Raw genomic sequence first — 22,740 nt, forward strand, 5'->3', positions numbered from 1 at the left:
GTGAAAAAAGCAAATAAAATAGTCCCTGGTTCTTGACACAGGCTAAAGGCAAAAACCTTCCCACCCCCATTAAGACAAGGTGGGCAATTTCAGTTTGGAAAAAATTTTGATGTTTGCCAGTTAAGTGGACTTGGATTAAAACAAACTTCAAGAGTAGTCTTTGGAGGGTGGGTGGAAAAAGATACAGAAAGATAGGAGAGGAAACTTCAAGGTGAGTGAGGGGGGAGCTGTCTCATAGGGTGACCAACACTGAGCTGATGGTTCACATCTGATCGCTGATGGAGAAGCCACTTCCTCTCCACTTATCTGACTGATCACTGTGTTGACATGAGGAGGATATGAGGGTAGAGCAATCAACCAGATTCAAAACTTCTCTGAGCCTCAGTTTCCCATCTGCAAAATGATCTGCTCCAACTATCCCACAGGGCTCAGGAAAGAAGTAAAATTTAAAAAGGATGGGAAGTTTTTCTTTTTGCAAAGCCACCTATGAGCAGGTATAAGGCTCCTTTCTTGTAGCCCTGGTGACTCCTTATCTCATCACGATCTTTACCTTCAAGATCGGGCCTAGTTGGGCTGGAAGAATGTTCAGGGCCAGTTTTTTCTCACACAGTCGACCCGACTGTTGTACATGATGAACTTACAGGACAACACCTTCACCATTCTAGTTTTGGGAGGTGGGCACAGTGAACTAGGTATGTCGACAGGTAAGTATACCCAGATCTAATGACACCCCATATATATATATATATACAGAAGGTGCCCATGCCTCCGCCAAGAAGCACTGTAGGATTAATCAAGGTGCACCCAAAGTTCCCCGGGCCTCATCCCAGCCCCTTGCACCTTTCCACCGACATTTCTCCTGTAACCCGCCAATAAGGGCTTACCCTTCGCGTGTTTGCCAGCTGCGTTAGGAGGCGCCAGATCCGATTCTCTCGGTAGCTCACTCCTGAGCATCTATTTCCTCTTCTTGGAGAGCGCAGGGACCTTTAAAAAATGTCCAACTTCTCTTCTAGGGCTTCTCGCCTAGTAAAGGACTCCACAGACGCGGGCAGAATGAATGAATGAAAGGCAACGTCTTCCGGTCAGCTCGGGTCTGAAAAGGCTTTGGTCTGGCTGTATTTCCTGTACCTGTGTGTATGTGGATCCTTTGAGTCCAGTAGTTTAAAAGTTATGTAGTCCGTACAGGGATGGAGCTGCGCTAATTTCTTCCTGAGCCCCCAAATGCTTCCTCCGTGTGGCCGATCCGCTTACGGCTCTAGAGAGGATTTCTCCCCCCAACTCACCCCCCCCCCAAAAAAAGACATAGCAGAAAAGAAAAAAAATTATATATACGCAAAATGCTTTGAATTTGGGTCAGCCACGTAGGTAACGAGGTGGGGTAAATGAAGGAAGAGGAAGAAGAGGGGTCGCCCGTGGGGGCCGTGGGCGATGGGGGCAGGGATTAAGGTGGGAGGTCGTTTTCGGGGGTGCCAGGCCCCGGGGGCTTTCACTCCAGCAGGCTCGGCTTGCATTTCCGCGCCTCCCGCTGAGGCCAGCCGTGCAAATCTGCACCTCCCTCCCCACCCCCTCCCTCCTTCCCTTCCTCCCTGCCCCGCCATCTCCGGGATGCGCCCGCCGCCTGCAACTCAGCCCTTCCAAAAGTCAGCTCTGCACACAACTCCCGGGCGGCGGCGGCGCCTGCGTGCAGAGGCGCACTCGTGACCCAACAACAAAACAGCGATGCCAGGGCGCTAACGGCGCCCGGTGCCTCCCGGGCGCCCTCCCCGCCCCACACCTCCTCGGGCCGCCGCCCCCTCCCGCCCCCATCCCGGGCCGAGTACCCCCTCCCGCTACTAGCCCGGCCGCGGGCTCCGAGCGCGATCGGCAACAATGTTTACGTTCCGGGGATTATGACGTCGACGCCTCCCCCCCCACAACTGCTGAAAATGGTTTCCTAGGACTTTGCAAACGGATCTGCTTAAGTGTTGGTGCAAAACTTTGTAGATCTCGGCTCTGGCTTGCTTTATTTATTTATTTTCTGGTTTGTTTTCTTTGGTCTTCCCTCCTTCCCCCCTCCGCCAAAATGCAGGGGGCAGGAGTGTTGACAATTAATTGGTGAACTCTCCTAAAAAAATGGAGGCAGAGAAAGACTCTGGAAGAAGATTGGTGTGTAGCTTTTTTTTTTTTTCCAAATCTGTATCTGGTTTATGATAGATCTATTTTTTTTGGTCGTTGTTTCTTACTGCCTTTTCTTTCCTTTTCTGTATTTTGCAAGAGGACCGGAAAAAAATATAATAAATTGCATGCAAAAGGAAGCAAGCAGCTTACTCCTCCAGTCCCTTGTGAGACTGAGTCTCAGACACTTATGTGGGGAGGTGGTAGCAGGGAAAGGCGTTGAGGGGGTGCTCAGCGGGCTCGGGGTTCGCCCGGAATCTGGGGGGCTGCGGGGCCGGGCGCTCGGCGGTGGAGGGAGGAGGCAGGGGATGCGGGGAGTGGTGGGGGATTCTCCTAAAGAAGTGAGTGTGCGCGCGCGCTTGTGGGGAGATGAGGCAGCTGCTGGTGCGTTTTGGGGTCTCCGATGGGAGCTTTGTGGCGGGCCGTCTGCCTCTCCCCCTCCCAAGCCGCGAACCCCCCCCCCCCCACCTCTTCTTCTCGTACTAGCGGTCGGTCGGCTGGGGCGGCTGGGGTCTCAGCCCTTCCATTTCAGCTTTCCAGCTTACCCGGTAGCTCGGGGGCGGCTCCAGGCTTAGAAATGCCGCCGGCCCCCGGTTCCGGCTTCCCGGCTCTGCCGCCGCGGCCGCCAGGGCTGCTGTTACCGCCGAGCCGGGCGCTGCGGCGGCTCCTCCCGGGGCCTACAAATGCCCCGCAAGCCCGTGCGCGGAGCCCCCCTCGCGGGTTACATAACCAGGCTCCCGGTCGAGCGGGCAAAACTCAACACCTCTCGGGGGTGGGGGCCTGGAAGCAAGGGAGAGTCCTCCAGAAATCCCTTCCACGGCCTCCAAAGATGCAGGAGGGGAGTGCCCTGTATAGGGCGCCGCCTGACCCTGGGGGGTGCGGGTCCCTCTCCTTATCCCGATTTTCGGCATCTTTGGCTTCTGCGCAAAGTTGCCCCGGTCCCAAAGGTGGGGTGCAGGGGGGCGCGCGGCTCCTGCACCTGTTCGAGCTGGGCCCAGGGTGAGAGGCGACCCCCAGTTCCCCCAATAATGTCCCGGGCTCTCCGGTTTGGGTCCCCGCAGCGCCCGATTGACCGCCAAAGATACGACGAGAACGAGGACTTGTCGGACGTGGAGGAGATCGTCAGCGCCCGCGGCTTCAGCCTGGAGGAAAAGCTGCGCAGCCAGCTGTATCAGGGGGATTTCGTGCACGCCATGGAGGGCAAAGGTGAGGCGCCCCCTCTTCAGGCCGTCCTCCGCGGCGAGGCCCGAGCGCACGTGGGGAGGGAGCTGCCGGTGGCTGGGTTCGTATTTCGCGCCCGCGTCCCCCATTCCAGGGGATCCGGTGACGAAACGAGGCCGAGCACTGGGGGGGGTGGGGTGGGGTGGCGAGGGAGGAGGCCAGGCGGGAGACGGGGCCGGCCGTGGGCCTAGGCCCGGCCCGCGCCCACCACCAGCCCCAGGGTGGGCAGAGCCAGGGGCCCGGTGGACAGAGGGACCTGGGGACCGACGGGTGGACCTAGGCAGGGCGGGTGCGCCGCGTTCTACCCCTCCCGGAGCCGGCTCAGCTCCTTGCACTGCACGAAGTGCGGCTGATGGGCTGCAGCGGACCAGGGTCACCCCAGGGGCATTGGGGTGAGGGCCCCCCAGGCCTGAAGCCTCCGTAACCCCGTGCCGTTTCGGACCCTGCCAGTTGGGCTCTGGAGCTGGGGACGCTCCGGGTCACTTAGTGACACCTCCTCTGGCCTGGGGTCTATTGAACCCCGTCACCTCATGGGCTTTGCCAGACTGGAGCAGGGTGGATGAGCCCAGAGTTGTTGGCTGGCCCCCAGTGAAGCCCGAGGCCTCTAGTCCTGCAGCCCTGATGCTTTGAATGTGGGGACTGCGGGTAAAGGGGTTATCCCTGCTCTGGCTTCAGGCTTCCTCCTGGCAGGTGGAGGTGAAGACTTGGGGCACCCTCCTGGGAAACAGGGTCTCTTCCCAAGTCTGAGGCCTTGAGAGCTCTGTCCCTCTTGTGAGCCCTGCCAGTTTAGAGAAGTTAGAGAAGCCTGGGGAGGGGTTGGCGATGTCACCCCAACCCGAGACCTTCGGGACCTGACTTTCAGCCTGACCCTGGTACTCGCAAGGTGTCTGGAGACCTTTAAGTGATGCTCTGACTTGGGTCTAAGGCCCCTGCAAGGCCCCTGGTTGGGCCCATGGGATTGGGGTTTTGGATTTGTTTTTGCCTACTTGTCCCTCTGTGCCCTTCTGGGATTTAAGTATATTTTTGCTTCTGTTATTTGGGTGTCCCTTTATATTACTGTTTCTATTTTGTTGATCCCCCATCCCCCTTGGAAAACCCTCCAATCCCTCAGTGAGCTGTTTAACAGGGGAAGAGCCTCCCCCACCTCCAGGTTCTGGTTGAGTGACTGGGGCTGTGGGGTTAGCCCCTAGGAGAGACAGGGCCTGGCTTTGCATTTTTGAAGTTTCTCTTTTGTGTCCATTGCTTCCTGGAGTGCAGGGGTTCGGTGGTAGAGGGTAGTTGTAGGGGAAAGGAGGAAGAAATTTCTTCCAGCCTGCCAGGTCTTAAAGAGCATTGCACGCAGAGGCCGGATAGTTCAGGGGTCTAGTCCCAACTACATTTAAATTCCCTTAGCACAAATGGGATTTTAATTCCTCTCCTTCCCCATTTTTCTTGAGTCGTTTGGCACATTGTAGGAGAAAACAGTATGCAACTCTTCCTGGTCAGTGGTGAGGAATTCTCTGCCCAGGATCTCATGTTTTCTCAGGCTCATTTGAGGAAGTTGAAGCTGACCCTGGGGCTGGACTTTGGGTGTGTGTGTATTGGGGAGGAAGGTGGTAGTCGGGGGAGGTTTCCAGTAAGGGAGATTTCCTTAAATCTACTGTCCAGGCTCCTTTCAAAGAAGAGGACTCTAGGGTTGTTGGTTGTTAATTCAGATCTTGCCCCAAAACTCGAGGGAGGAGCTGAGAAACAGAAGGAGCCCTTAGCCTGGATTCAAAATAGAAGCTTCTTAAACTTCTCTGCCTTTAAATCCTTAGGAATCCCCATTCACTAGGAGCCCCTGGGGATCTGAGCTGCTAAGGTCAGGGCTTTCCCCAGCTCTGGTTTTGTTCTCTCTCCTCTGAGCAGAGTTGCCGTGGCCTCCCCGCCCACCGCAACCCCCCAAGCTGCCCTAGTGAACTGTTTCTCTGGGGCAGGGGTTTCAGTGCCCTGAGATCTCATCTGTCTCCCTTCTGACCGGCCAGGGTGGGCTTGTGTCTTTGTGAACTGCTTTAGTTACCTGAGGTCTTAGAGGGTGTGAGTATTTGTCCCCGCCTCCCTCATCTCCATATTTAGGGATAAGGTTAAGTGACTCCCCTACTTTTGGAACTCAGGAGGATGGAAACTAAGGCTTCCTTCATTCTCTGGGACATTCCGTAAGGATGTTGGGGTCTCCACTAGACAAGCATCCATCAGACAGAAAACTAAGTGGTGAATTTTCTTTGGGCCTCACCATGTCCCCTTCACCTGGGCAGCATCCCTCTGGGTTATCCAGCTGAAGCAAGTGTTGTGATGGCTGCAACAGAATTTTACTATTAAGACAACAAAGCTGTGCCCAGTTCCCTAGTTATTTTGGCACCAAATACACAGTTTCCAGGGAAACCGGCTCCCCCCCCCCCACCCCCGCTCCCCTTCACTACGCAGGATATTACAATAAGATCTTCCCTGATGCTCAGCTACAATGAGAAGCCTCCTCCCAGCCTCCTCAATGGGGCTTCAGATCCTCCCAGGTGGCATTCTTCAGTTCTGCAGTTCTTTACTTTCTGAGCTCAGCCTGGGATGCGTTTGCTCCATCCGTCCTTCTTTCGCAGTGAGAGCTGGGGCTCTTTCTGTGTGGGGCGCTTTCCTGAGTTTCCTTCCCCAACCCTCGCCGCCCTTGGGCTTTCATTGACAAGTTCTGACCCGTGGGGCATGCAGGGAATGACTGAGTAGGCAGAGGAGCCAAGAGTTGGCATAGCTTCTCTTGGGCTTTGCCTCATCCATTTCCTTGTCATTTTCTAGGGATCTCTTGCTCTTTGAGCTGGTGCCTACGTCTCATATAACCCCTGCCCCTTCCTCCATCAATGTTCTTCCCCTAACCGATGGATCATGGTTCATTTCCTCCTTCGTGACTTAACCAACCTGATTTAATTCCCATCTCCAAACAGATTTCAACTATGAGTATGTGCAGAGAGAAGCTCTCAGAGTTCCCCTGGTATTTCGAGAAAAGGATGGCCTGGGAATTAAGTAAGTTGCTGAAATGAATTGCTTCTTCCCCTGTCTCCTTCCCTCACACAGTTTATAGGTTGGGATGGATTTCTTCTGCTCTTTCCCCTACCTTTCGTCACTGAGGAGGATTTTTCTTTGTTATTTGGGGCTTGGACCTCCTTGTTCAAGAGAGGGGGAAAAATCTCCAATGATAGGTCTGGATTTTCAGAGAATTTGGATGGAGAGGTCACAGGGTACTTCAATCGTGTGGACTTTCCCTTCTGATCCTTCCCACTTACACGCAGTGACTTCCTAAAGGGAAACTGAGGCAGTGCCTAAACTGTGAAGGGATTAGCCAGCCTTTGGGCAGAGAGGCAGAATGCCTATACGCCTGTTTCTACTCAGACTCCCACTGTATGGGAAACTGGTCCTTTTCTTTGGAGGGCATGTTCCTTTTTTTTTTTTTTGGCCCTGCCTCTTGGCATGCAGGTTCTTAGTTCCCCGAGCAGGGATCGAACCTGTGCCCCCTGCAGTGGAAGTGTGGTATCTTAGCCACTGGACTGCTGGGGAAGTCCTTGGAGGGGATGTCAGGACACTAGGTCCTGTCTCCTCTTTCTGCTGGTGCCCCAGCACCTGCCTCCCCACAGTAGCTTGTTTGGTTTACATTCTCTTTGGAGATCTGTCAGAGCTCCAGGTGGGGGAGAGATCCTGGAGGAAGCCTGGAAGAACAGGTTTCTGCCCCTGGGGCAGGGGTTGGAGGAGGTTGAGGGTGTCCTCGTCACAGCCTGCCTCCTTCCGCAAGCATCTACTGCCAGATTTGCTCAGGAGTCTCATTCCTATGAATAGAAATTAAATCTTTGGCATCACTGTCAATTAATAGTGAACATCATCACCGCCATAGTAGCCAGGGTCACCAAATCCTTGCAATTGGTGTGACGTGGTTTTTTTTTTCCCCCTCTAAACTTAAAGAGGTTCCTCCCACCCTCCTTAGAAGAAAGTATTTTCTAAAAGTGAAGCCACAGAGAGAGCTAGCCACTCTCTTTTAAAGCAGAGGTTTGAATGCCCAACTCTGGTGCTTACCTTGACAGCACACTTCAGTCTTCCTGGGAAAAGTGGGCGGGGGGACAGTGAGTTCCATCCTCTTCTCTGTAGCAGTGTTGAGTTTGGGTGTCGGGGAGAGTGGGGTTTGATTTGCCTGTTGAGTTGAGAAAACTGCTCACTAGTTCCGGGGTGACCCTCCCTCCAGGCACCAACTCATCACTACCCTTTTGCTGAGTTATCTCATTGTGGGTTCTCAGCCTGAGAACCAGGGAACTGTCTTAGAAAAATGGCTTCCCCTGCCCCCATTGTGAGATCTAACCCTATTGTTTCTGGCTTCCCACCAAATGTCTGCGTTCCTCTTTTTCCAGGATGCCTGACCCTGATTTCACAGTCCGAGATGTCAAACTCCTAGTGGGTAAGTTGCGTGCGTGGCGGAGATGCTGCATTTGGGGATGGGGGGCCCGGGGAGCAAGGCCTGTATCACCTGCCCATTTGGATATTTAACTGCCTCTGAAAAGAAAGTCCTCATGGGAGGAGTCAGGAGCAGGTGTGAGCTGCAACCGGCTCACTCTGGAGAACAGGTTGGATTGCAGAGCCGTAAGAAGCTGTATTAGAGGGTGTTTGCCAGTGCAGTTTTATGAGGCCGATTTGGACCCCAGCCTCCAGCTTGAGTGTCAGCAAGGCAATCTTAGATCTGTTCTGATGTTTGTTTGTGGGTTGCTGGGTAAACATTGGGTGCTATGTGACCCCTGAAAGACTTTGAGAACGTCCAAGAGGGAGGGATTACTGTTCCCTACTTCCTCTGGGTTCTAGACAGGTCTAGGGCGGGGCTTGGCCCTGGGCACCTGCAGAGCTTGGCTGATCACTGAGTGTCCTGGACTCTTGACCAGGTAGTGGGCCGCCTTTCACATTTTACAGGAAGTTGTTCGATACATCCATTCTTTCCAGAAGTGTTTCTCAAGTAACTTGTACATGGCAGGCAAATTCAGAGCTGTGAATAGGACAGATAAGAGCCCTGCCCTCTTGGTTGGAGTGACAGGCAAAGAAGTAAACTGTTTTTAAAAGTATATATCTTTTCAGAAGGTGATGGGGCTATGTAGAAATAAAGCAGCATTAATGGGATGGAGGTGGTTGTTGTTTATTTTAGATGGAGGTAGTCAGGGAGGGCCTCTGGGTGGAGGTGATGAGGACATTTGGACAGAGACCTGACTGATGAGAAACTAACTGTGGGAAAGAACATTCTGGATGGAGGGATAAACACGGGCAGAGGGTGGGGGAAGAATGGGAGGAGTGAGGAGAGGTGGGAGAGGTCTCAGGGCCAGGCCCACAGCGGGCCCTCTAGGCCCTGGTGGGGGATCTGGGTTTGTCTCCGGGTATAATGGGGAAGCCCTTGGGGAATTTTAAAGTGTGATGAGGGGGTAGCTTTGTGATCTGATTATTTTCTTGGGAGGGGGAATTAAAAACATTTTTTAAATTGAGAGATTTCATATACCATAAAATTCACCATTTAACCATTTTAAAGCGTGCAATTCAGTGGTTCTCCCTCTCTCTCTCTCTTTTTTTTTTTTTTTGCTGCATCCTAGGGCTTGTGGGATCTTAGTTCCCTGACCAGGGATTGAACCCTGGCTGCAGCAGTGAAAGTGCCAAGTGCTAACTGCTGGACAGCCAGGGATTTCCACAGTGGTTCTTCATATATTTACAGTGTTATGCAATCGTTAACCGCTAATCCCAGAACATTTTCATCACCCCCAAAGTAAACTCTGTACCTCCCAATTCCCCTTTCCCTCCATCCCCTGACAACCACTAATCCACTTTTTTGCCTCTGTGGGTTTGTCTATTCTGGACATTTTGTATAAGTGGAATCGTAATATGTGGTCCTTTGTATGTGGCTTGTTTCATTTGGCTTCATGTTTTTGAGGTTCATCCGTGTAGCAACATGTCTCAGTATTTTGCTTCTTTTTATGGATGAATAGCATCCCATTATATGAATAGACCACATTTTGTTTACCCATAAGTCAGTTGATAGACATTTTGGTTGTTTCTGCTTCTTGGCTTTTGTGAATAATGATACTATGGCTATTCATGTACAAGTGTTAGTGTGAACAGACATTTTCACTTCTTCGGGGTAGATCCGTAGGAGGGGAATTGTTGGGTCATGAGGTAACTACATTTAATCTCTGGAGGAACTACCAGACTGTTTTCTAAAGTAGCTGCACCCTTTTTTTTTTTTTTGTTTCCAGCTGTGCCATTTAAAATTCCCATTAGCAATATACAAGGGTTCTAATTTCTCTGCCTTCCTTGCCCACACTTGTTATTGTCTGTCTTTTTGCTGCTAGCCATCCTGGTGAGTGTGAAGTGATGTGATCCAAGTTCTATCAAAGCTGACTCTGGTGGGGAGGATGCAGGCAGCTGACCAGGGGGTGTGCAGATGATCCAGTTTAAGTTATTGACCCAGAGATGTGTTAATGCAGGAAAGAAGACTAGGGCTTGTCTGATGGTCCATTGGCTAAGAATCTGCCTTCTGCCTTCCACTGAAGAAGGCGCAGGCTCAATCCCTGATCAGGGAACATGCCTGCAGCCAAAAAAAAAGAAGAGAGGACCAGTTGGCTATAAGGAGATAGTGCTGTTGACAGAAGGATCTCAGTTAATTGATGAGGGTTTGCTCAGGAGAGATTTTTTTTTTAAGCTGGATCCTAGAAACACTGAAGGAAGTGGTTGTCAGAGCGGAAGGAGGCAACCTTCCAGCAGTGAGCAGAAGGTGGGGCGATGGACCCCATAAATCGAGTCTTGGCATAGGTCACTCTCGCTGATGCCTCTGCTCAGCCCCAACCTTTGTTGTTGGGGCTCAGCTCTGCTTTTTGACTGAGTCATTTGGGGCAAGCTACTTCACCTGCTTAAGCCTCACTTTCCTCAGCTGTGAAATGAACCTAATAGCAGAATCTGCCTCAAATAAGGATCCTATAAGAAAATGAATGAATGCTTAGCTGATTGACTGGGTCGAGGGTGGGGGGTCTCAGTAAATGGTCCCTATTATTATTCTAATGGAAGGATGTGGATCTGATGAGATTATCTTTATGGATAAGGATTAAAACCAGATTCTCAAATCTGGGATTCAGGCATCAACATTACAGTCTGAGTAATGTTGCTCTTTGCCCTTTTGAAAAATTTCCAAGCCCTCTGTGAAAGTGAGAGTCAGCTGTGTCCCATTCTTTGCGACCCCATGGACTACACAGTCCATGGAATCCTCCAGGCCAGAATACTGGAGTGGGTAGCCCATCCCTTTTCCAGGGGAATCTTCCCCACCCAGAAATCGAACTGGGGTCACCTGCATTGCAGGTGGATTCTTTACCAGCTGAGCTATGCGGGAAGCCCTCCGTAGCTTTGTTACTAGTTCTGGTTGTATGCAGGCTGCCTCTTCTTTCTTTGAGCCTCATTCTTCTCATCGTGAGAGCAGAATTCAGTTTCCTTCCCAGTTCTTGAAAAGCTTAGGATGGCAGAGAAAGTGGGAATAGTGGGACCTCCCTGGTCGTCCAGTGGTTAAGATTCCACAGTCCCGATGCTGGAGGCATGGGTTCGATCCCTGATCAGGGAACTAAGATCCTGCATGCTGCATGATGTAGCCAAAAAAAGGGGGGTGGGGAAGGGGGGAAAAGTAATACCTGCAGCCTATGTCTCTGGTGATGATTGAATGGACTGGAGAATATGAAGGTGCTTTGTGGAAGTCCAGAAGCTCTGATACTGTGAGGGGTGCCTGCGATGGCAGTTGGCAGGGGGTATGATAATGCCCATTTTAGTCTCTGGGAGTGCACGCAGGCTTCTGGAGAGTGGCGATGGGGAACATTTGTCACAGTGACATAAGTGACAAATGTAATTCAATCTGCCCTAAGCAAAACAGAATTCAGTGGTTTACATAATAAGTTCAGGATGTGACCTTAGGCATAGCTAGATCTAGAAGCTCCAAGACGATCTCAAGAACTCGGTTCTTATTTTTTCATTTCTGCTTCCCTTTTTTTTTTGTTTCCTCTTTCTGCTTCATTCTCTGGCAAGTTTTTCCCCATGTGGCAAGAAAAATGGGGAGCACAACCCCACGCCCAGAGCTGCTGATGGGGTCCGCCCAAGCAGAACCATGTGAACTGAGAAGGGAAGGAGTGACTTCCCAGGGTTGCTGGTGACATGACCAGGCCCCTAACACAAATGGAAGGTGTTTGTTTGTTTGTTTGTTTTTGGTTGTGCTGCTTGCGGGATATTAGTTGCCCAACCAGAGATTGAACCCTGGTCCTCTGCAATGAGAGCGTGGAGTCCTAACCACTAGACTGCCAGGGAATTCCCACAACTGGGAGTTCTGCTATGGAGGGAAGAGCATAGGGTGGCTGGACCATCCCTTTTGAGTTAGTGGGCTATCTCAGCCTATCTTCCAGACACTTGCCCCCTCCCCAGGCCCTGTCTCTTGGGAGAAGTGGGTTGGTGCATGACCAGCTCTCAGGTCACAACTTGGGGCTCCAGACTCTTCTCTAATCTCCTGAGATTGGCCTTTTTTACCCCTCAGCCCTGTTTATCTGCCCACTGGGAAGATAGGCACCTAGCCTCTGTTTACAGTTCCTCACCTCTAAAGAACAGAAATAAAACGTGGCACTTTTATTTCTTTGGCACTGTATGCTTAAAACTGAAGCTTTTTATTGAAGTCTAATATACATACAGAGAAGTCCACAGTAGTTTAAATGAGTGACTTTAACAATTGAACCTGCCTGCCTGAGAAGTCGTTTCAGTCGTGTCTGACTCTGTGTGACCCTATGGACTGTAGCCCACCAGGCTCCTCTGTCCATGGGGATTCTCCAGGCAAGAATACTGGAGTGGGTTGCTATGCCCTCCTCCAGGGGATCTTCCTGACCCAGGGATCAAACTCGCATCTCTTATGTCTCCTGCATTGGCAGGTGGGTTCTTTATCACTAGTGCCATGGAACCCCAGGATCAACCCCTCTTGAATTCCTGTCCAGGTTTTCCCTCCGCTGTTTTCTTGACTTCTAATAGTGTAGATGAATTTTGCCTGTTTTCATACTTTATGTTAGTGAAGTCTTACAGGGTGTCTGTCCTCTTGATTTTGGCTTCCTTCATTCAGCTTTGTGTTTACAGGATTCACCCAATTTGTTGTGTGCAGTTGTAGATGGCTTATTTTCATTGCTGTATGGTTTTCCATTTATGTGATTATTTCCCAGTTGATTTATTCATTCTGTTAGTGGGCACTTGGGTGACTGCCAGTTTAAGGCTGTGTGCATAGTGCTGCCATGAACATGCTAGGCATGATGAGCAAATGGGTACATTTCCATTGGGCATATACTTAGGAGCAGAATTGCTTGGGCCAGAGAGTTAGCATGTATGTTCAGTTTTAGTAAACACTGTCCAATAATTATCTGGAGGAATTGTTCTGGTTCTGCTGGCTCCACAACCTCACCGAGAGTTGGCGTGTTCATCGTTTTCATTGTAGTCACGCCTCCATGCTGATGGGAGTATCTTTCTATTTCACCGTGTTTCAGTTGGTGTTTTTCTAATGACTCATGAAACTGAGCTCCATTTCATTACGTGTGTTGGCTATTTGGAGATCTTCTTTTGTGAACTGATTGATCAAGTCTTTTTTCCATTACTGTAAAGACTATCTCTTATTTTAAAACATATTTTTTTAATTCAAGTGTAGTTGATTTACAATGTCGTGTTTATCACATGTGTAGCAAAGTGATTCTGTTACTGAATATAGTTCCCTGTGCTGGACAATCGGGGTGCTTGTTTATCTATTTTATATATAGTTGTGTGTATCTATTAATCCCGAATTCCTCATTTATCCCTCCCCTCACCTTACCCTCTGGTGAGCATAAGATTGTTTTCTATGTCTGTGAGTCTGTTTCTGTTTTGTAAATAAGTTCATTTGTATCATTTTTTTAGATTCCACATGTAAGTGATATCATATAATATTTGTCTTTGTCTGTCTTACTTCATTTAGCATAATAGGTCCATTCATGTCGCTGCAAATGGCAGTATTCCATTCTTTTCTTATGATTTAGTAATATTCTGTTGCATATATATATATATATATATATATATACATACAGCATACCTTTATCCATTCATCTGTTGCTTTTGTGTCTTAGCTTTTGTAAATAGTGCTGCTGTGAACATTGGGGTGCATGTGTATTTTCTAAATAGAATGTTTTTCTAGATATATGCCCAGGAGTGGGATTGCTGGACCATATGGTAACTGTTTTTGTTTTTGAAGGAACTCTATACCATTCTCCACAGTGGTTGCACCAATTTACATTCCCACCAACAGTGTAGGAGGATTCCCTTTTTTCCACATCCTCTCTAGCATTTATTACTTGTAGACTTTTTGATTTTGGTCATTCTGACTGGTGTGGGGTGATACCTCACTGTAGTTTTGATTTGAATTTGTCTCACAATTAGCAATATTGAGCATCTTTTCATGTGCCTGTTGCCACCAGTACGTCTTCTTTAAAAAAAGGTCTATTTAGGTCTTTGCTCATTTTTAGATTGCATTGTTTGTTTTTCGGATACTGAGTTGTATGAACTGTATGTTTTGGAAATGAGGCCCTTGCTGGTTGCATCATTTGTGAATATTTTCTCCCAGTCTGTATGTTGTCTTTTCATTTTATTTATGACAAAGATTGTCTCTTGTTGATTGTGAGGTGTATCAGTTTGCTATGGCCAAACATAGCAAAGTACCACAGACTGGGTGACTTAAACAACAGAAATTAATTTTCTCGTAATTCTGGAGTTGGAAGTCCAAGGTCAAGGTGTCAGCAGGGCTAGTTCTTTGACGGTCCCCCTCCTTGGCTTTTAGACGGCCGTCTTCTCCCTCTGTCTTCGCATGGTCTTCCCTCCGTATGTATCTGTGTTCTAATCTCCTCTTCTTATGAGAGCACCAGTCTTACTGGAGTAGGGGCCACCCTCTCAGTTGGTTAAAAAATCCACCTGCTTGTAGGAGACCTGGGTTCGATCCCTGGGTCGGGAAGATCCCCCAGAGAAGGAAATGGCAACCCACTCCAGTATTCTTGCCTGGGAAATCCCATGGAAACAGGATCATGGCAGGCTATGGTCCATGGGGTTGCAAAGAGTTGGATGTGGCTGAGTGATTAAACCACCGCCAAAGACCTCATTTTTAAACTTAATATCCTCTTTAAAGACTTTATCTCCAAATAAGGTTACATATTGAGTTACTGGGGGTTAGAACTTCAACATATAAACTTTAGGGGACACAATTCAGCTGATAATAAAAAGGCTCTTTCTGTATTCTGCATGTTAGTTAGTCTCCTACTTTGTGGGTTGCCTTGTCGTCCTCTTAAAGATGTCTTAGAGGGAGGGGACATATGTACCTATGGCTGATTCATGCTGATGTATGGCAGAAACCAACACAATGTTGTAAAGCAATTATCCTTCAATTAAGAACAAATTTAAAGAAGAGATGTCTTTGAATGAACAGGCAGTTTAAATTTTAACGTAGACCATTTAACTCTTCGTAGTCCATTAGTTTACATTGTGTCTTTTCAAATTAAGAAAATTTTGCATAGTGCAAGGTCACAAAGATATTCATATGTTCTCCTCCAAAAGTTTTATTGTTTAAACTCTTACATGTAGTCCATCTGGAGTTGATTTTTGTGTTTGGTATGAGATGGGGTCAAGATCTTTTTTCCCCCCATATGTTTAAGCTGAAACTCCAATACTTTGGCCACCTGATGCGAAGAGCTGACTCATTTGAAAAGACCCTGATGCTGGGAAAGATCGAGGGCAGGAGGAGAAGGGGACGACAGAGGATAAGATGGTTGGATGGCATCACCAACTCAATGGACATGGGTTTGGGTAGACTCCGGCAGTTGGTGATGGACAGGGAGGCCTGGAGTGCTGCAGTTTACGGGATTGCAAAGAGTTGGACCCAACTGAGCAACTGAACTGAACTGAATATAGATATCCAGTTGATCCAGTATCATTACTGAAAAGTCACTCTTTTCTCCATGGTACTGAATCAGGTTACTTTGTTGGGAAACAAGTGACTGCATTTGTCTGAATCTGTTTGATGCTCTAATCTGTGTCCCCCACTCCCAGGATTGCTGTTCTGGATAGTTCATGTAAGAAGACTGGGATATTTTCACATCTATGGTTTAGGAGTTGGGGGGATAGGGAGAGTGAGGAAGAGATTTCTCTTGTTGTTTCTGAAGATGCTTTAAACCCCTTGAGAACATATACCCAGAAAGTGCAGGGTCTCCACTCCTTGTCTGGACTGACATTACCAAAGATAGGAAGGCCCACAGCTAAGGGGAGACTTGCGTATTGTCTCTTCATTGTATTTCTCTCTAATGAGGGTACCCAAGCCAACCAATGCTTTCTTTGGCCGTTTTTCTTAAAAAAATCTCATGACAGATCACTTCATTCAGTATTTATTTGTTCATACCATTAGAATAATACAGAGGAGCCTGGTGGGCTGCTGTCTGGAGTCGTACAGGGTCGGCAGACACTACTGAAGTGACTTGGCAGCAGCACCTATCTTTTACTGTATGTTTACCATGTAACCTCATTTTGTCCTCACTAATAACTGGAAATTAACTGCTGTTGTTCACTTTTCTGGATGAGGGATCTGAGTGTCACAGCTAGTGGGCAGTGGAGACAGGATCCGAACCCAGTCCAGGGTATTTCTCAAACCCATGTTTTTTAAAAAATGTTTATTCATTTGGCTCTGCCAGGTCTTAGTTGCGGTGGGTGGGATCTAGTTCCTTGACAAGGAATGGAACCTGGCCGGCCCCCTGCATTGGGAGTGGGGAGACCTCCAGGGAGGTACCCCAAGCTCGTGCTTTTGCTTTATGACTTCCTACTCCACCCTAGCCCTCCTCCATTCCTTCTTCACTCACAGATTTACTGGATCTCTTTGTTGTATCTGGCCCTAGCTCTACCCTTGACTGGCTGTGTTTAGGGAGACTACATTTTTACTCTAGAAATCAAAGGTGGCTGATCTGTCTTCAGACCTTATTTTTATCATGTGTGTGCGTGTGTGTGTGTGTATGCAGCCTGCTGGATCTCACTTCCCCTATCTGGGATCAACCCTGTGCCCTTGTAGTGCAAGCACCAAGTTCTAACTGCTGGACTGCCAGGAAATTCCCAACTAATCATTAATTTTTTAACTTGAAGTAAAGTTAACTTAAAATATTGTATTAGTTTCATGTATATAGCAAAGTGTTTCATTTACATATCTTTTCACATTATTTTCCATTGATAGGTTATTACAAGATATTGGATATAGTTTTCTCTGTTAAGCAGTAAATCCTTTTTGCTTACTATTTTATGTATAGTAGTTTATTAATTGAATACTCCTAATTTATCCCTCCACCTTTCCTAGAATTAAAAAAAATTGTTTTGGTTTATTATTTATTTTATTTAATTAATTAATTTTTCTCTGTACTGGGTCTTGCTTGCTGTGCACGGACTTTCTCTACTTGTGGTGAGCAGGGACTGTTCTCTGGTTTCCGTTCTTGAGATTTTCATTTGGTGGCTTCTTGGACTTCCCTGGTGGCTCAGAGGTTAAAGTGTCTGCCTGGAATGCAGGAGACCAGGGTTCGATCCCTGGGTCGGGAAGATCCCCTGGAGAAGGAAATGGCAACCCACTCCAGTACTCTTGCCTGGAGAATCCCATGGAGGGAGGAGCCTGGTAGGCTACAGTCCATGGGATCGCAAAGAGTCGGACACGACTTCACTTTCATTTTCACTTGTTGCAAAGCACAGGATCTAAGGTACGTGTAGACCTTTTAAAAGTTGGTTTAAAAGCATAGACTTTAGGGATTTCCCTGGTGGTCCAGTGGTTAGGACTCCTGGCTTCCACCGCCTGGGACCCACATTCAGTTCTTGGTCAGGGAACTAAGATCCTACAGGCTGTGTGGTGTGGTCAAACAAACAAACAAAAAAAAGAAAAAATAACAGTAAAATAAAAATAGATAATATTTGAAATCCTGGACAACTTTTTAGAATTCTTGTAGTCTTGCTTTCCCATTTCACAGGAGGGAGAAACTGAAACCTGGAGAGAAGTTATTTGCGAGTTGCCCAAGCAGATGGCGCATCAGATTCAAATGTAGGTTTGAATGTCAGCAATTGGGAAATGATGCTTGCAACAGAACCCAAGAGGAAACATTGATTCAGGTTGGGGTGTAGATGAGTTCAGTTCTAGCCACACTCAATTTGAGCTCAGGAGTGACATTAAGGCTGGACAGACAGGTAGGGGTGGCAGGACAGATAGAAGTGCCAGGAGGTCGGGGGGTGCATGAGGCCAAGAGTGCTGAGGATCCCAAGTGAGGAGGGTTCCTGAGGGGTTCAGTTATGTTCTCAGGTATGTTTTCTTTCCAAGAGAAACATCCACCTCATTGATTTGTTCTGTGTCCATTTCCCCTAAAATAAAAATCTTTTTTTTTTTTTTTGGCTCCACTGCATGACATGTGGGGTCTTAGTTCCCCAACCAGGGATCAAACCCAGGCCCCCTGCAGTGGAAGCACAGAGTCCCAACCACTGGATAGCCAGGGGACGTCCCTAAAATCAAACTCTTGATGCTGCTAGGGGCCTAGGGAAACTGTGTTTGCTTCTGCCCACTGTCTGCATTAACCATTGTTCACTGAGACCTTGTTATAAGCCAAGGATCTTTACTATAGCTTTTTGTCTGATCACACGAAATCCTATTTATTACGACCTCCATTTTATAGATGGCAAAACTGAGGCTCAGAGCGACTTGTCCACAGTCAAATAGCTAGAGTGTGGAAGAGCTGAGCTTTGTGCCCATATTTCTCTGACTGCAGAGCTATCCTGTTAATTTCTGTATGGTACTCGGTGTCTCTTCATGTTGAATTCTTTGTTGTTGTTGGCTGGGTGTCTTTTGGATTTTCTTGCCTGATTGGTTTCAACTCTGGTTTGTTAGTCTGTTTTGTATCTTCTTATGGCCCCTCTCTCTGAGGGTCAGAGTGTTTTTAAAAAATATTTATTTTTATTTATTTATTTGGCTGCACCGAGTCTTAGTTGTGGCATGTGACCTCTTAGTTATGGCATGTAGGATCTAGTTCCCTGACCCAGGATGGAAACTGGGCCTCCTGTGTTGGAATCGTGGAGTCTTAGCCACTGGACCACCAGCGAAGTCCCAAGGCTCAGAGTCCTGAGCCCAGGGCACAGAGGACAGCCTGGCACCAGATCTGTCTTGGGAATCATCTTAAAAGGTGCAAAGGTAAGGAAGTCAGAAGATATTGGTGCTTAGGGAAAGCCTGTGGACCTTTGAGAGCATCCTCTTATTTCACAAAGAGGAAAACTGATCTGATTTCCCAAGTTGTGCAATGACTCAGCCCTGGGCTCTCTCTTTCCTGTACCCTTGCATCTTCAATTTGGGACAGCATCCTTACTAGAACCCTTGCTTTTAGGTTTAAAAAGTGCTTCCAATAATTGTGTTGGGCCACTAGGCAGGTCCTATTATCCCACTTTGCAGGTGAGGCAACTGAAGGCAGAGAGGGTCAGGGGTTTATTTAAGGCCTCACTGCTGGGAAACAGAGGAGCAGGATTTGAACAATGACTGGTGCTCTTGCTAATAAACACTGCCTTAATGAGATGGATGAGGAAATACTCCCAAGGAGCAGAATAACAAACCAGAAACTTGAGGATGATAGAGAAGGTTCCAGAACTATGATGCAAGACGCTTGCATGTAGTCTCTGAAAAGTGGGCTCAGGGGGAGTTGGGGTCAGTGCCTGTGCCTGCTTTACATTAGCCTTCAAGGTGACTTTCCCCAGCCTCCTCCCAGCTCCGAGCCCATGGCTCTTGGAACTGACTGATGGAGCCTTCAAAGCAAGGGCCATAGGGCCACGGATTAATTTCTGCAGCTGGAATTTGTTGGATGTGGGTGAAGCCTGTGAGCGCAGAGAACCAGTGAGACTGGGAGGGAGGAGGAGGAGGGAGGAGGGGGCAAGGAGAGAGAGAAGCAGAGGGGTTGCTGAGCTGTTGGCCTGCTTAGGAACTCCAGCACCACACCGACATGAAAAATTTCTCCTGTAACCCCTTGGCCTCAGGGGCCTGGGTTCTAGCGCTGTGGATCCCTTGCAGGCTCCAAAAAGCACCTTGTCCCCGTCACCTGCTCCCGCGGGGTGCTCCCCAGAGCTTGGACTGCCACATTCCCTTCTCAGCACTGAGCTGTGCCACTTGCCTCCGCCCCAGGGCTCAGCTTCCAGCTCGGAGACCTGGCACTTAGGTCCATCTCCCCTTTGCCACCAGTGGCAGACCAGCCTGGGAACCTGAGAAGACGGAGTCCTGGCACTTAATCTCCCAGCTCAGACTGAAAGGGACTGGAAGGCCTCAAGTGTCCCCAGTGACCCCTCGGGCAAGCCTCTCCATCTTTTCCCTCTTCCTCCCATTCCCCTCAGTTCACGTTAAGAAAAATTTTTTTTTAGTTTATTTTTGGCTGTGTCAGGTCTTAGCTGGGTGCACGTATCACCCATTGCAGTGCTTCGGGTTCTTTCTAGTTGTGGTTTAAGGGCTTAGCTGCCCCAAGACATGTGTGATCTTAGTTCCCCAACCAGGGATCTAACCCGAAACCTCCGCATAGAAAGGCAGACTCTTAACTACTGGGCCACCAGGGAAGTCCCTCAGTTCACATTTAAGGGATATGACCTAAGTAAGAACTAGGCTAGGATGGGGAGGGAGGTTCAAGAGGGAGGGGATATAGGTTTACCTATGGCTGTTCATGTTGATGTATGGCAGAAACCAACGCAATATTATAAAGCAATTATCCATCAATTCAGAATAAATAAACTTAATTAAGAAAAAAAGAACTAGACTAGAGAATTCCTGGGAGATCTGGGGGTTAAGATTCTGCCTTTTCTCTGTAGGGATCATGGGTTTGATCCCTGGTCAGGGAATTAAGATCCCACATGCTATGCGGTATAGCCAAAAAATAAAAATTAAAAATAAAAGAGAAAAATGTTAAATCGGCACCACCAACAAAAAAACTAGGCTAAAAATCAGTGTGTCAGCCCTGGGAAAGGACCTAAAAATGACCTAACCCAGTGGTTTTCAAAGGAAAATCCCCGGAATCCAGTTCTGAATTCTGAGCGCCTTCTCCCTACCCACTTCAGCCTGAGCTGCTTGTTTTTATTTATGTAGTTGGCTCTCGTCAAAGCATATGTTTGAAGGAAGAATTCTGCGGCAATGAAAAAAATGTAAAGATCAACTTCTTCCTGTCTTTACATATGAGGCAACTGAGGCCTAGAGGAGGGGCATTTGGGTCTGCAGGTAGTCACAGAGGTGGTGGTGTCTATGAAGCTAGAACCCAGGACATGCAGACCAAAGGGCATGGCTCTGTTTCTTCTCCATGAGAATGGCAACTTCCACAGCGTCCTGGCTTTTACCCCACTCATCTTGGGATGGCTTCTGTACGTTCTGTAAGAGGATGTGGACACCGCACTGGTTTTGCATTTTCAAATAATGCTTGGTGCCCTTGAGCTTCTCTGCCAATTCTGGGAAAAGTGGCCCATGCCCTCCAGAGCCACGCACTGACACATCATTGTGGTCGAAATAGAATCCCAGAGAGAGGTAGGTATAGGAGGCCTGCAGATGCATGTTCCCCAGGTGGTGGACAGCACCCTCCGCTGTGGTGGAATAATTCTGATGAACCTGAGAGCTCATGATTGAGGGTATAAAGAGCTCAGATCAAAAAAATGCTGTTGGCTGGGACTTCCTTGGTGGTCCAGTGGTTAAGACTCTGCTTCCACGACAAGGGGTGCACATTTAATCTCTGGTCAGGGAACTAAGATCCCACATGTTGCCTAATGCAGTCCCCTCTCCCCCCAATTAAAAATACTCAACAATCCATTTTTTAAAAATGTTGTTGGCTGGTCCTGGAGATCAGGGGTAGTTGAGTGGCTGGTTCCTAAGGTGTAACTGGAAAAAAGGTTGGAGGGTGGTTGGAGGCTAGAGGAAGGGGTGTTCCTGGGTCTTTTCCATCCCAACACTGATGAAGCAAAAGATAGGTCTGCAGGGCCACGGAGTGCTCTCTCACACCTAGTCTTTTAAAAACTAGGAACCTTAAAAACTAAGGAATTTTTTTTTCGTTGTTTTTTAAAAGCTAAAAGTTTTAAAAATGCCTTAAAATGAGTAAATATCCATATCCTTTGTTCAAATTTCCAATTGTTTCCTATATGGCACAAATGTTATTTTCTTTATTTAAACACTTGTATGAGTCAGAATGTAAATAAGGGTTTTGCATTGTGATTGGTTGAGGTATCTTTTAACTCTTCTATAATCTCTGGGCTCTTCCTCGATCTCTTTCCCATCTGAAGAAGTTGGATTGATTGTTTGAGCTATAGAGTTTTTCATTACTTGGACTCAGCCTTGCAGTAGCTTCTCTGTGGGCGTCCCTGGTAACTCAGCTGGTAAAGAATCCACCTGCAATGCAGGAGACCCCGTTTCGATTCCTGGTCCGGAAGATCCCCTGGAGAAGGGATAAGCTACCCACTCCAATGTTCTTGGGCTTCCGTGGTGGCTCAGAGGATACAGGATCCGCCCACAATTCAGGAGACCTGGGTTCGATGCCTGGATTGGGAAGATCTCCTGGAGGAGGGCATGGCAACCCACTCCAGTATTCTGGCCTGGAGAATCCCCATGGACAGAGGAATTTCTGTAAATTGGTAGTTGGCTGTATTAATAGATGCTTGATCAGACTCAGAGCCTGTCTCGCTCATTCATAATTAGTTCATTCATTTTTTTTCTGACTGCTTCATAGATCCGTGAGGAGGGGCATGTTAGGTTCTCGCTTCTCCCTCTCTCTTCTTGATGCTAGCAGCTATTGACGTCTATCTCCGTCATTTTATTTTATTTTAGCGGTGCTGCAGGGCTTGCGTGACCTTAGTTCCCCAACCAGGGATCACCCCTTACCCGCGCAGTGGAACCCTGGGGCTGCTTCTTTGGACCACCAGTAGTCCTCCTTTGCCCTTTATTGTCTGGAATACATCTGTGGAGAAAAACTTACCTTCCTCTGCAGCTTGCTTTGAGCTGGCCCTTATCTCAGCTGTGTCAGACCCCTAAGCCTATAGTCACTTCATTCAGTATCCTTTCGCCTCCCCAGGACGCGTTCTGAGGTTCCTGCATCTCTCATCCCTGCCTGCGGGCTGGAACGCAGCGGGATTGAATCCGGTTACTGGTACACCCATGTTTCCCTGGGGGTTTGTAGAGCCCCGGTATCCAGAAGAACTGACTATCTTTGCTCCTCCCTGTATTCCTACATTGTCTCCTCTCACCCACCCGCTGCGGCTGGCAGGACACCTGGGGGAGTC

At 48.2% G+C, this 22,740-nt stretch overlaps 1 protein-coding gene across 1 annotated transcript in view; it reads left to right on the plus strand.

Moving 5' to 3' along the window:
• Positions 1 to 1,852: 1,852 nt before the first annotated feature.
• The window catches only part of KDM2B (lysine demethylase 2B), a 118,764-nt gene continuing 97,876 nt past the window's right edge, over positions 1,853 to 22,740 (plus strand). Inside the window, exons 1-4 of the mRNA XM_069557800.1 lie at positions 1,853 to 2,145; positions 3,216 to 3,360; positions 6,321 to 6,399; positions 7,770 to 7,816. Of these exons, the coding sequence (XP_069413901.1) occupies positions 2,113 to 2,145; positions 3,216 to 3,360; positions 6,321 to 6,399; positions 7,770 to 7,816 (304 nt within the window). The 5' untranslated portion in view covers positions 1,853 to 2,112. The remainder of the gene's footprint in view (positions 2,146 to 3,215; positions 3,361 to 6,320; positions 6,400 to 7,769; positions 7,817 to 22,740) is intronic.

Source organism: Ovis canadensis, chromosome 17 (assembly GCF_042477335.2).
Source record: "Ovis canadensis isolate MfBH-ARS-UI-01 breed Bighorn chromosome 17, ARS-UI_OviCan_v2, whole genome shotgun sequence".
NCBI lineage: Eukaryota > Metazoa > Chordata > Mammalia > Artiodactyla > Bovidae > Ovis > Ovis canadensis.